This window comes from Pteropus vampyrus, unplaced genomic scaffold, assembly GCF_000151845.1.
Source record: "Pteropus vampyrus isolate Shadow unplaced genomic scaffold, Pvam_2.0 Scaffold40, whole genome shotgun sequence".
In the NCBI taxonomy this organism is placed as follows: Eukaryota; Metazoa; Chordata; class Mammalia; order Chiroptera; family Pteropodidae; genus Pteropus; species Pteropus vampyrus.
In genome coordinates this window covers 1,499,623-1,513,992 of record NW_011888821.1, presented here as the reverse complement: position 1 = coordinate 1,513,992, position 14,370 = coordinate 1,499,623, and the positions used below count along the sequence as shown (strand labels likewise).

The window sequence follows — 14,370 nt, the reverse complement described above, 5'->3', positions numbered from 1 at the left end:
GAGTGGGCGTGGGGCATTCTCCAGAACCCATCCCAGGCAGAGCAATCCTTGGTTTTTCCACCTCGACACTGTGATTTAGCTTCCATATCTATTTTTGGTTTCCTCCTCATAGCACCTGATGGCTAGAACAGCCTTGCAAACAAGTCACTAGCCACAGGCCAGTATGAAAACTGCGCTCACGGGAACCCATCAAGCACCTTTTTTGCAAGGCTAGGGTGCCAGTTGGACGGCCTGCCCATTTTACTTCAATTTTTCTCATGTAAATTTGCAAACCTGTGATAGAAGGCAGGCAATGAGCTACAGCTTCCCCCCCTCCCGCTCCCCCCGCCCCCCATCTCGTCATCCCACGTCCCATCCATCGGACCCAGTCCTGACAGGTCTTAACCAAAAACGGCTGGGATGTCCAGGAAGTGAGGATTCAGACGTAATGAGCGGAGGGATCAGATGCTAAGGCAACAGAGGAAAACAGAGACATGCTTATGAGAATCAACTTGACCTCGTAGAGAGAGCCACAAGGGAGGGTGGTGCAGAGGGAGGGGGAGAGAACTTACATGGCAGGGAAGGTGATTGGACTCAGATTTATGTCACAAAACAGAAAGAGAGCCACAACATGGGCTTACTTGCGGAAGTATATACAAGTGAACTGGGGGCAGTGTACATGGAAGATCCCTCCTGGTTTGCCTGGCACAACAGCACCGTGCCTACGAAAGAGAGAGAGATAGATGGCATCTGGTTTGGGAACAGGCACACTACCCCTGAGAGATCGCGGCCACGCAAAGGAGAAAGGCAGAGACACGAAAACATAGCCACATCCCAGAGCGCGTGGCGGGGACACCCCCAGAGGCCCCCTGCCTTAGCCAAAGGACATTGGTGGAAGCCCAGCCCCCTCCACCCCTCCCCAGCCCACCAAACACGCATCGATTCTTTTCACGTGGGGTTGGAGTAGGGGGGTCCAGCTGCCCCGGGACCCCAGTTTCAGATCAGTAATGTAGGCAGCATGTCATGCTCAAAAGGGAGCTTTAGACATTTCAGAGCGGACGAGCTAACAAGCGCGATTCAGACACTACTTAGCTGTGTGATCGTGGTAAGTCACTGTACCTCTCTGTGCCTTGGGATTCCCATCCGGAAAACGGGGTGCATATACCTACCTCCGGGAAGGGTTGTCAATCGTGTGACTGGGGATGCGCCCAACGCAGGGGCTGGCATGTAATCATCACTCAATAAATGATGAGCACACGCACTGAGAAGCTTACAGAAACTATTTCCTCCCCTCCCCGATTTCAGTCTTCCTAAACCAGCTCTTCCGAGGAAGTACAGAAGTTGGGCGAGGAAGACACACAGGCAACCTCTGCCATCCCTGTGACCGGCCCTGGACCCACTCTGCACTCAGGGCGTGATCATCTTTGATTTCTGCACTTTCTGTTTCTTCTCCAGAGCCCCCCGCCTTCCGGCGGGAGCATTCACATGGCTAAGTGTGTGGACTGACTATGGGTGCACTGCAGTGACCACTGTCCTCTGCCTGATTTAAAGCAAAGGGCACCGGGCTTATCCTTGGGCGGAACGGAATTTTACAGCGGGGAGGAATGGTGGAATCCTGAGACGTCGCCTCAATCTATGCCACGTTTTGCACATCCACCCGCTCCAAGGGTGAGCCGGGGTCAGGAGTCTTCGGGTATCAATCCTGCTCTGCTGCGGCTGCAGAGCTCGAACTCAAAGGCTTTGAAAAGAGCGAGAGACATTCGGGAAGTTTTCGGCCCATTACTGATGATGAAAATGCATTCCTGGGGTTTCTGCTCACTTCCCGGGGCGGGCAAGGTCAGCTGCCTCCGTTTGTTTCTAGATTTGCCTGTCATCACCACGATTGGAAAGCAATCTCTCATGGAAAAAAAAAAAAAAAAAAAAAAAAAAGCCTGCACCCCCAGGGGAACTGGGAACTCATCTACATTCTTGGAGACTCACCCTTGAGGGAGAGGGGGGCTTATGATTCTTTTGTATCTTGCCCAAGTTCAACAAAAGTGTAGTTAAAATTTCTAGAGTGAGCGGGGGTTCACCAAATAGAGAAGGACAGCCACGTGATGCCATTAAGCCCAGACTCAGTTCCGGAGGTAGTCCCCCTGCCTCCTCCACTCCACTGCCCTTCAGGTACCAAGCCAAAGTAGGGGGGTCCTATGTGGAGGCCTGAGAAGCTGTCCCCAAATTCCACTGTCCCCTGTGCTCCTCTAGGTTTTATACATTATTTCCAGGTAACACAAAGATTCTGTTAAAATTCCTGACTTATCTCGCCCTCTCAGCACCAGGTCTGCCGAGTCTGAAGAGGAGAACTAGGCCCTGGGCAGAAGTTCTACCCGAAGGAATGTCCCTTAGTCCTGCTCACGTGTACCCTGTTGTCTCACACTTATAGCTGGAGGAGAGAGCTGGCCCTTCCCCTCCTTCCAAAAAAAGCCTGGATGTAACAGTGAAATTCACCGACCTGCTCTTGGTGATAAATAGGTTAAGAGTCTGGATGGGCCTGATTCATGATCAACCTTGGCTAAAATGAGACTGTTTTCTTCTTGCTAGTTTATCTAAAACAATGTATCACAACATATAGATGAGACTTCATGTGGTCTAATTTCTTCTCAGTAGGGATTTCCAGTTCTGGCAGGAAACTGGCCTAGTGTGAGCCTTAACAGCAAACAAAAAGAACACACTAGATCTGGGGCATGGGGTGTAAAATCAACCAACAGGAGGCAGGGTACCCACTAGGAAAGATAGGCCCTATGCCCCCCACCCTGCTTTATCTGTAAAACTCAGCCTGAATTTGCAGGGGGCACCCACACGCTTCTGCTCATTGCTAGAAATCTTAGGGAGAAACAAATGTTTCTATAGGATAGAGAGCTACCAAATCAGAACCTTCTAGAGTGGGACTCAGGTGCATCATGAGAAAGTTCCTCAAAGGATCCCTTATCTGCACCTTTAGTCAAAAACTGCTTTTAAAATGCGATCTGAAGTTTTTTGGGGATGCCTAGCTTTCAAATATATATGTATAAAATTTCGTAGCAAAAATATATCTAGAAGGGCATTTTATTACTGTGCACTTAAAATCATAGGGTCAATTTTCAATAACCTTGAGGCAATCTGGAAAGTCCCACTGGGACACGACACAGATTCCCTCTAGAAAGCTCAATCCTGGCAGAGCATAATGAAGCTCTCCTAATTGTCTTCGGCTGTGGCTCCTGAGAAACTGGACTGAAATGACTTCCTTGGATGCCCTCTTAATAGTAAAAAAATATAAATTCTTTATGTAATGACTTTGACCTTTGTAAAACAAAATCTATATAGTCACAAGACTTGGTTTTTATTTTACCTAAAAACAACCTCCAATTTAATTTGCAAAGTACTTATTGTATGCTCTCTTACTCACTGTGACCTTTTCTTAAAGGAAAGCTTTGAATTGCAAAGCGGCAGAGAACACTGTCACCTCCAGTGCATTTTTTGCGGGGTGGGGCGAGTAATGTGGGTTTGATTTAAAAAGTAAGTCAGTCAAAGAGATAATAGGGTACAAGCAGCAATATGAGGTGTGTTGACAAGGTCATCTGATGCTCTTTGTGACACACCATCAACCCAGCTTTCTAATGGTCTCCCAAAATGAGTCTTCCATCTGCCCCTTCCCCGCAAAACCCTCCCACATAGACCATCTACCTCTACCCACCTGACATCCCGTACTTCTGTGCCTTTGCTTATAAAGCTCCTTATGATTTATGCATGGCAACTGCGTTCCATTTACACCCATTCCTCAGTTAGGACAGACCATTAATCAATTTCAATATTATCCTTTCCTGTTAGCCTGGGATTCTCAGAATCGTTATCAACACAGCTCTGGGCAGCTGCTATTATTCGATCAGTTGGTGGAAGGGGTGAAACCTCCATGCTAGCTCTGCCTCCACTGTTAACTTACGCCATACGAAATTGACTTGTTTGTTTTTATGTCAAGTAGGGTTGAATGTTGGCCATTTCACCTGGTTCGATTGTTTTTTAATATGACTTCCCCTCTCCCTCCTATGTACTTTAAAAGTCACATCCTCTCTTCTGAGTCCCCGGGAGTTAATTACTCCTTCATCTATGTTCCTATCATTCTCTCTGTCTCTCTGTCTCTCTCTCTCCACACACACACACACACACACACACACACACACACACACGGTCCTTTGTTATATTGTATGATGACTTTTTATTTAGATATCGGTCTTAACTACAGGGAATCCACCTGGGTCAGAGGCAGATCGTTCTCATCTTTTTATCCCAAGCCCCTAGCGAAATACTTGGCTCTAGAGGAACTAAGAAATATGATCGAATTATTATATGTGTTAACAATAATACAAACAGAGCCACTTTATAATGGAGCCTGAGCTGCCATGCCAGAGGAAGTGCCTTGCATGTCTTATACCTCCAACCTCGGAATGTTAAAACAGGGCAAAATAACCTCTGGACTGGGCCAAGGGCCACATTATGTTCAAAGAGCTGTTTGCAAAGATAACAAGAAAGCAGATATTATGCCTGCAGGTCTGATGAGTACCAGACTGAAAACTAAAAATATGGGTTCGAATTCGAGTCACTCTGTCATGTTGTCGGCACCAACGGAAACGCTCTCCTTCTGCTGATGCGATTGTTCCCCCTCCCCGCTTCCCTCCTAACCGGAACACTCTCTGGGCTTCTGCCTGAATCCGTGCATCCATCCGGAATAGCAGTTCTTACTGATCTCAAATTATGCCTGTTGCCTCTCACTTTAAAAGGCCTTTTCATTTTTAAGTCAACATATGTTTTTAAAGATCCCCCTACCACCACCACCACACACACATTTCTATTATCTTTGCTAAAAATAGTGCTTTGTCCCACCAATCTTTCTCTTGGCCCTTGTTTTTGGTTAGAGATTTGCATGCCTGAAGTTTGCATATAGTTACAAGTTATATTGATGGGATTCATTTATTTCTTCTTTTCTGTGGTTTTTCTTTCTTTTCTTTTCTTTTCTCTATTTTTTAAGATTGACTCATCCGGTTTAACAGGAAACCTGGGCAGCCTGGTCATCATTCATTTCCTAGAATGTCGATGAGTGTATCTGCAACTGGCGGGGAAGGGACTCCATGTGAAAAAAACACAATCTCGAATAATCAGAGCCTTTTCCGAAGCCTGTCACACTCAGTCACTCAGAGTGCCACGATCATCAGCATCCCAAATTCTGGCAAGACATCCCCCAGGGCCACTCTCGAAGAAGACTTAGAATCTTCCAGCTGGGAGAGGGTGAGTCGGGGTTCGTGTCTCAGGTGGGGCAACCTGCCCCTTTCTGCTCACCTGGAGACTGCCCACAGTGCAGGGGACCATTCCTGGCCTTGGACTGTCTGGGAGAAGACTGGAAGAGCTGAGTCCTATCGCAGACAGGCAGGAGAAAACATCTAAACCTTTTACTCTGGTACCAACTCTCAGGTGAAGAAACTGGACCCAAACAGGCCAGAGCAAAGGTGTGCTTTTACACCTCCTTCTGTAGCAGGGGCTGTTTCTCCCCAGAAAGCCCCTTAGGTAATTCCCTTCCAGACCAGCTCTGGTTTCTCCTCCTAGAAACCACATCTATTTGCCTCCAACTGGCCAAGTTCAGCATCCTTCCTCTGTTTTTCTAGATTGAGTTGTAATGATCTTTTTAACAAGTGTCTTTCTCATAAACGCTGCAAACATCAAGGGGTCCGGAATCGTGTCTTATTCATCTTCCTATCCCCCTGGCTTCAGGCATTGAGGCTAAGTATTGGGGTTCAACTGAAGAGAAAAACTAAAGGGTTTCTGATAGGCAGCCGTGTTACACTTTCGAGAAATAAAATTAGAATGGAAGAGGGGGAGGAAGAAAAAGGCTATTTTGCAATGTCTGCTCTTCCATTTTAGTATCCTATGGGCAGAGTTCTCGGCCAGCCCGATGGCGAATGACTAGACCATTACTATAATCTCTGAATTTAAAAAAATAATGTCAAAGAAACATCCCAAACTGACTGGCAATTGGGAGTGGCTGCTTTACTTAATTAGCTCCAAGATTAAGATAGGCTAGGGAATTTGGAGAAAGATGCTCTTATCTTTACTGAAATGCAAAAAAAAAAACCCAACAAAAACAGAAAACAAAAAACAAAAACAAAAATAAAACAGAACAAAAAACCCCACAGGAAGACACAAAAAATAACAACAAACTTTATAAAATAGCTAAAAGCCAACAGGAATTCTGGAGAATGCACTGCCTGAGGTTCTGTGTGTCATGTGCTGCCTGTACCTCCACACACATCTACTATGTGCTGGTACAGAGTCACTTGAAAACAGAGCCTTTTGCTGGGGTCTGGCTTTCCTAATGTCCCCGAGCCTTGTAGCTCTGGAAAGAGAGTTGAGAAGAAACTCCTAAGGGCGAATAGTGAGTGAAGGCAGGAAGCCATTACAGAGCTTCTTCTCTTTGTGTCTAGAGCTCATCTAGGAGGAGATGGGGGCTTTGAGTACTACCATTCATTTGGCACCTACTGTGCAGCTTCTGGGGCGCACCTGCTGAACCCCATGTGCTTTTCAAAAGGACAACATGCCATCTTTTTTCCTACTCAGATGTTCAGGGACAAATACATGAGAAAAGGAACAAAGGAATAATTCTGAACATCAAACTCCAAGCCTAAGACTACGTGGTTAGTTATTTCACTTGCTGAGATAAATAAAATTTAAAAGTATTTTTGGGATAAATTTTGTTAGCCATCATGTCTTTGGCAAAACGTTTATTCCACATTGTTGTTATACACTGCAGTCATAACTGAAAATGTTCAATAGTAATTGTCATCACTACTAGAAACAATACTTTGGTTTCATATAAAAAGAAACACTTATTCAACGATTACCAAAGAATGTTTAGACTGTATCTGTCCCTCTCTAGTAAGAAGGGTCAGATAGTATTGGTCCCCTTTTACAGATGGGAAAAAAAGGCATAACACAAGGATGTTATTTACGGAAAGCCTCATCGTCGATCAGAGGCAAATGCCGGGCAAGAAACAAGCTATCTAGCATCCGTTACTCAAGTTATCAACGACTCTTTCCTGATTCTGTTGCTGCAGCATAACTTTTTTTTTTTAATTTTTAAGATTTTTTTACTTTCCCAATTACGGTTGACATACAATATTCTTCTCTGCCATCTTAAGCAGAAGCTCACTGCAGAGTAATTTGTCGAAATACTTTTTTATAAATTAGAATAAAAGTAAGAAAAATGGAAAGAATGAGCTCTGAGCTGGTGAGAAGTGAATACTCACCCCCACAGAAACCCACACACTTCTTTCCTGTAGGAGGGTGTGGCAACCTTCTCCCAGGGTTTCTGATTCCACAGGTCTGGGGTGGAGCCTGAGAACTTGCATTTTTAACAAATTCTCATGTTGTCTGGGGACTACACTTTGAGGACTACTGGAGAAGGGCTTGTCCCTCAAACCTCAATGCTGTGAGTTCTTCCCTTAAATCAGAGGTATTCAAAGACTATGAGAGTTTAAGAATCACTTGGGGAGAATGTTCAATGATGAGCTTTCCCAGGTCTCACTCCAAGAGTGTGATTCAGCCGGTGAGTAATCAGTATTTCCAATCAAGAACCTAGGTTATTCCGCTGCTCCCGGGGGGGAGTGATTGAGGCCTGAGGCCATCTCCATGTATTTAGGAGAAAAGTAAAAGTGGCTAAATATATCTGGTCCAAGTATTTCTGTGGGCAAAGAGGCAGCATTTGTTTACTTCTTATCTTTACCATTTGTACGTTGACAAATTGTGCCTTTTCTTTGTAGCATTTGGAACAAAGAGTCATTCACTTCGGGTACTAGGTCTTTTGTCAAATTCTCCGGAGGCAGGCTGGTGAGGAAGATACATACCATCACCAGCTGTATCATCCTAGAGAGGTCACTCTTGGTTTCCCACCCAGAAGAAGACAAATCCATTCTTGCCCTTACTGTTACGGACTGAATGTGTCCCCCTAAATTCATACATTGAAGCACCTCAGAATATGACTGTTTTTGGAGATAGAGCCTTTAAAGAGGTAATTAAGTTAAAATGAGGTCATTAGGGTGACCCTAATTCTATGACTGATGTCCTTGTAAGAAGAGATTAGGACACAGAAAGGCAAAGAGGAAGAACCGTGTGAGGACACAGGATGAAGATGGCCACCTATGAGCCAAAAAGAGAAGCCTCAGGAGAAGCCAGCCCTGCCGACACCATGAACTTCCAGCATTCAGAACTAAGAGAAAATCAATGTCTGTTGTTTAAGGCACCCAGTCTGCGGTAGTCTGTTATGGCAGCTTGCACTGACTAAATACATCTACTTACGTCATAATGAACCCTACTCCGAGGATCAGCGAGGCCCCTTATGTGTGGATCCCCCATGAAGTGTCAAACTTTGGTTAGATGTTGGGACCAGGCAGGTTGCCAGGTCATCCCTGCCAATAAAGGTAACTCCTTCTAATTGACAAACTTATTCAAACCCCAGATGGGCTGTGGATGCTTTTGCAGTTATGCGTTTTTGAGCATAGACTAGCATTGAGCTAATCCGTGTAAGAATATTTTCACAGCTAATACCTAATGCTTTTATACATGCCTGAAAGATGAGATTCTCTAAAGGGTTATGGTAGAGTTATAAGTAAAGAGGTATTTCCATTTAGGCACAGATGTTGCAGAAAAATGTTGTATGTATATTTAATTCTTATAAATCAAATCATGTTTTAATTGTACCAGGGGGATTCCATAATGAAAGGCACTCTGAAGTGAATCTATGTACAGTGTAAATAATCTCTCATGCCCATTTATTGTATGTTTTGATTTTCATAATATTTAAAAAGAAATATATATGACTTGTTATTATTTCTTTTCACTCTTTCTTTTGACATAATTTCAGACTGCCCCAAAAAGTTGCAAGACTACTACAAAGAATCTCTGTACAACTTTCTCCCTGATTATTTATTATTTTAAAAATGTAATGATTCCCTCCGACTGTCCTCTCTTGTTTTCCTGTCTCCAAAATTTAGGCTAATAGTAGCTCTTACAGAAAATATTCAAATGACTCCATATGATAATAAACATATCATCAGTAACAAGTACAGAAATTGCTGACTGAGTATCCGGTAAGTACCAGGCAAACCTGCTCAGTGTTTAACTGGGATTATCTTCTACTTTTGACAATCCTATATGACAGGTACTATTATTACACCCATTTAATAGAGAGGATATTGAGACATAGAGTTTTAGGATCTTGCCCAAGTTCACGCAGTTAGAAATCTTGTAGTGCCGAATGCAAGTCAAACTAAGCAAATACCTGGACCCATGGTTTTAAGGCCAATCTTCTAAATCAGGTACAGGCAAACAAGTCTTTGGGCTAAATTTGGCTAACACAACTTCTATATGATGTATGAGCTAAGAATGGCTTTTACATTTTTATATGATTGAGAAAAAATCAACAGAGGAATAAGATTTGATGACGTGAAAAAATTACATAAAATTCAAATTTTAGTATTTATAAATAAAGTTTTATTGGAACACAGCCATATTCATTTACCTATTGTTTATGGCTGCTTTTATGGCGCAAGAAAGAGCTGAGTACTTGCACCACAGAGACCTTCGGCTTACGAAGGCTAAAATATTTACTATCTGTACCTTTATAGAAAAAGATTTCTGTTTCCTGTTCCAATGTCCCCTTTCGGATTGGAAAGATACTAATAATAGTTGTCTTTCAAGACAGCATTAGCCCCTCTCCAGCCAGCTCTCATTAAATATTACAGAGGGTATCAATAGCTGCCAAAACTTTAATTTAGTTTCATTTTTAGTAAAAAATAAGCAACCAAAAAAATTTTAAAGACATGTTTTTTTTCAACACTTGCCCTCAAATTTCTTTTTAATGCACCAGTTGTTCAAGACAATGAAACAAGGGGAGCCCATAGGGTATTTGTGAAGGGCTAACAATTCAGCCACACAAAAACAATGGAAGTTTTATCTTCTAAGGTATTTAACCTTTAGAGTCACAGGTGTCAATATGTAGATAAGGGCTAGCCTAGAGCCTTGCTCCTCAAATTGTAACACACAAGGAATCACCTGGTGGACTCTTTTAAAATGCTGATTCTTATCTAGTAGGTCTGGGTGGGGGCTGAGAATCTGCATTTCTAATAAGCTCCCAGGGGATTCCTGGGCTGCTAACAACAATAAAATCTTGGGGACTACATAAGCAACCTCAATAAAGCCAATATTCATGAGAGTGACCATTGAGATATCATTGAATTTCCAGTACTGGACCATGTATGCTCTACATGCGTTATCTATCTATCTATCTATCTATCTATCTATCTATCTATCTACCTACCTACCTACCTACCTATTTATCTATCTATCTATCATTTATCTATCTATCTATCTATCTATCTATCTATCTATCTATCTATCTATCTATCTATCTTATTTTTTTCTTATTAAATCCCCAAGGAAAAAAAGGAGGAGAGGGAAAAAATAGGAGACAAAACTTAAACCTGAGCCAGCTTTGCATGATTCTAAAGCTCAGACTCTCTCAGAAAGCTTATTAATGGTGATACTTGGTCCCAAACTGATTAAACATCCATTCTAATCTTTGAACAATAACTGTCCACCAACCCCATTTCAACTAAGCCATGTCTACGGATTCTGCAATGGCCTTCTGGTTGAAAACACCTGACTCCTCCAAGCTAAAAATGTTATATAGAACATCGTGATCACCTTTTAAGAGTCCGTGATAGGGTTTTAAAGCCAAGGAAAGAAGGCTCTGGGCAGGATGTATCTGCTTCAGATAAGAAATCTCACTTGCAAGGTAGAAATAAGATAGGAAGGAAGGGAGCAGAGAGGAGAAGTGATGAACTCTTAAGGTTTCTGTGTAGCTGAAAAAGCATGGGCTTCAGAAACTTTTAAACTTAGTTCTGTTTTCTGGTCTCAGCAACCGTAAGTTGCTTTGACCTTGGGTAAGGCATTTTACATTCCTGAGTCTCAGTTTTAACGTCTGCAAAACAGGGACAAAATTATCTACTTCACTGAGTACTATTGTAAAGATGAGAACTATTACAGGAAAGGATTTGGCTAATAATTGATAAACAATAAATGACCTTTGTAATAATAATAATGGAAATAATAATTATTTGGAATCTCAAAATACGGCACTTTGGGGGACTTATTTGTCCCCTTGTTTCCTTTAAGGAAGGAGTAGCAAGTTGATAAGTAGTGTACTCTTTTCTTTGGCCACTAACATAATGCTAAACATAATAGAATTAATAGAAAACATTTTAAGATTGGAAAGAAATTCCAAACATTTAAATTTGGGAAGTTTATTGTTATGAGGCAGAATCTGGCTTCTTCTGAGGGATCAGGAGATAAGGCCATGGGGACTTGGGTCAGTATTCTTGCCTGGCAGGGCTACTTAGGGTGATGGGGAGATGCCACACCATCTTATAATGGAGACATGTCCCCTCTGATTGGCATATTTTACTCACTTATCTCACAGCCTGATCCTAAAGACATCTTAGTTTGTTATCTCTGCTCAAGGAAGTGGGGGAGGGGAGTTAGAAATTATGTTCTAGCTGAAATCGGTGGTTTAGAATTTCTGCAAAGAACCTACATGGCTTCTTCGCTCTCTCTCTCTCCTCTTCTTTGGGACAAGAGCCTCTAAGATGCTCCAAGAGTCCAAAAGGCCATCTGTAGAGCTTTCTCTAGCGACCCACTCTTGTATTTCACTTACTATGACAGAACTTTGTTTTAGGAGAGACTGTATATATTTGTGGAATGAGGGTAGAGATTCATCTTGGCTTTTCTTCTTGTCCCAGATAAAGTTTATAATCCTGACCCCACCCTTCTGGTGATAGCAGAAAATATACTTCAACTTGGAGTCTCTCAATGATTAATCAGATATATTTGTCTAAATATGCCTAACATCCACACAGACACATCCACACACACACACACACACACACACACACACACACACACCTACCTTTGGGTTGAAAGCAAATAGAAAATTTTGACCAGTGGAAATTATGTCCAAAAATGACAGAGAAGTAATATAGAGGGTTCCAATCTTTACAACACCAAAGGCATATCAAACAAACACTAGGAACATTTAAATAGATCGTGGTGTTGTTTTTTTTTTTCTTCCAGAGGAAATATCAGTGATATGGGGGTGTTCATGTTTTTAAAATGATACTGGGTTTAATACAATGAGAAGTGTACATCAATTAACCTTTGCATCAGATTTAAATGTATAACTCATTAACTAATTTAATCTCTCAAGAAAATAACAGCCGTTGGCATTATTCTTTGAATAATCCTTGTTTAGTTTCCATAATGGTAGACAGTTTAATGAAAAACTCATTAGAATGTAGCATACGGCATAATTAATTCTGGCTGATTCTTTTGGTGTAAATAGCAAATGCAGATGCTGGATTCCATTTCTACCGGCTTTATTAATTTTTCATAAACCAATATTTCGGCTGTAATGGGTTGTAACAGTTCCATAGAAGTTCAGGAACTGCATTAACTGTCATCAACATAGTTAATCTAAGTAGGTTTAGCCATTTGTGTGTTGATTCTTCACCACTATATTTTTTAAAAGACAACAGGACAGCTTTGTTTTATACTTGGAGAACGAAGATCTACATAGAATTAACATACCGGGTATTAAACAATATTTGGCCAATTCGTCTCTATTAACAACTTAATTGCTTGGGCTAATCGCAGTGAACTATACATTTTGAAAAGAATGCTGGAAGGGAGAAGCAAAAACTTTTCGCAATGAAATGGTTTATAATAGAATGGCAACACAAGTTAAAATATAAAGAAGAAAGATCACCTCGTTTTGGAAATCTCTGGGAATTTACTTTTCTAGCAAAAGATTTGGCCCAAACCAGGAAACAGGTTTTATAACGGCCTTGGGGTGGGGCGCCAGTTTAATAATTCTGGGGTCTGCGAAGACCCCAATCCCTGGGATTGGTTGCTGATGTGATCGTACTATTTTCAGCCTTCAGGGCTTAACCCACATATTTGTAATAGTTCTCATAAGACTATTATTTTTTTCAAGTGTAGATTTGAGTCCTACCGCATTACCAAGTGTTTTCCTTTATTTTTAATTTTTATTATATTATTATTTTTATCAGAGCTTTCAATGGTTGTCTGGTACCCAGAGGATAAATTTCAGAATCCAAGTTCCTTTGTATGGTATTGTCAGGTATTTAGAAACTTTTTTCTAGATCTGATATCAACAGATCAATATTCCTCAGCCTTCAGGGGAAACCTGATTTTGCTTTGGAAATTTCCATCTCAGGTGAAAATCAAGCACCTGTATTTATTTTTGTTTGTTTTAATCTTTCTCAATGGATTCTGAAGATAAAGGTTGAGAAACTCTTTGGCCTCTACCAAACTCCCCCTTACTCACCTCTGCAACGATCTTACACCACTTTCATTTCAAGCGAACTCTTACTTAGCCTTCAAAACCCAATTTACACTACCCTCTGGCTCCTAACACAGAGAGTTGTGATTTTTCAGTGCCTAGCAGGTATCATCATTTATTATACAGTGCGTTTATTTGTCTGCATCCTTTATTGCCTTGCCAGTTTCTGGAGGGACGTTCTCTACCCCAGTGCCCATCACAGGGCCTGGCACTTCACAGGCCCTCGATGCTGTAACTCTGAGCTAAAGGATGAATTAATGGAAGCCAGTGGTACGAGTTAATTTACACATGGCCTCTCTCTTTGACCCTTCCTTGATGAATCTCACACAACTGAGTGACAGCCAGCCGACCTTATGGGTTCATGTAGTCTGTGATTGCTAAGCCAGTGCAATGCTAAACAACGACAAAGCTTCCCAAGGCATAAACTAGTGCCTTTGTGTTTATTAGACCTGGACTTTTTAAGCCAGGGTCAGCAGAGGAGGGCCATGGCTCTCCATTGCTATATAGTTGGGGGAGGGGAACAAAGATGACTAATTCATGACACATGGAAATGATAGGAAATCTAAATGCCGGTGTCTTTAAATAAAGTTTTCTTGGAACACAGGCAAGCCCATTCATTATGCATTGTCTACGGCTGCCTTTGTATTACATTGGCAGAGCCGAGTTGCTGTGACGGAGACCACGTGGCATACAAAAATATTTACTAACTAGCCCTTTACTGAAGAGATTTGCTGACCCTGCTCTAACTGAAAAAGCCACACATTCTTTTTGATTTCAGCACTAAATTCGGTTTGATCTTTTCTTCTAGAATTAACCGACTCAGTGGTATATCCTGTCTTAGAGCATCATCATCATGCCGATCATTACCATCGTTATCACCACTGAGCTTTTTACCTTCATGTTTTTCTTCACTG

The 14,370-nt window shown here is 41.9% G+C and overlaps 1 protein-coding gene across 1 annotated transcript in view; it reads right to left on the bottom strand.

Annotated features, from left to right (window-relative positions):
• RBFOX1 (RNA binding fox-1 homolog 1) overlaps positions 1 to 14,370 on the bottom strand; it is a 133,041-nt gene that overhangs the window by 80,721 nt on the left and 37,950 nt on the right. Inside the window, exon 8 of the mRNA XM_011358412.1 lies at positions 621 to 701. Coding sequence (XP_011356714.1) covers positions 621 to 701 — 81 coding nt within the window. The remainder of the gene's footprint in view (positions 1 to 620; positions 702 to 14,370) is intronic.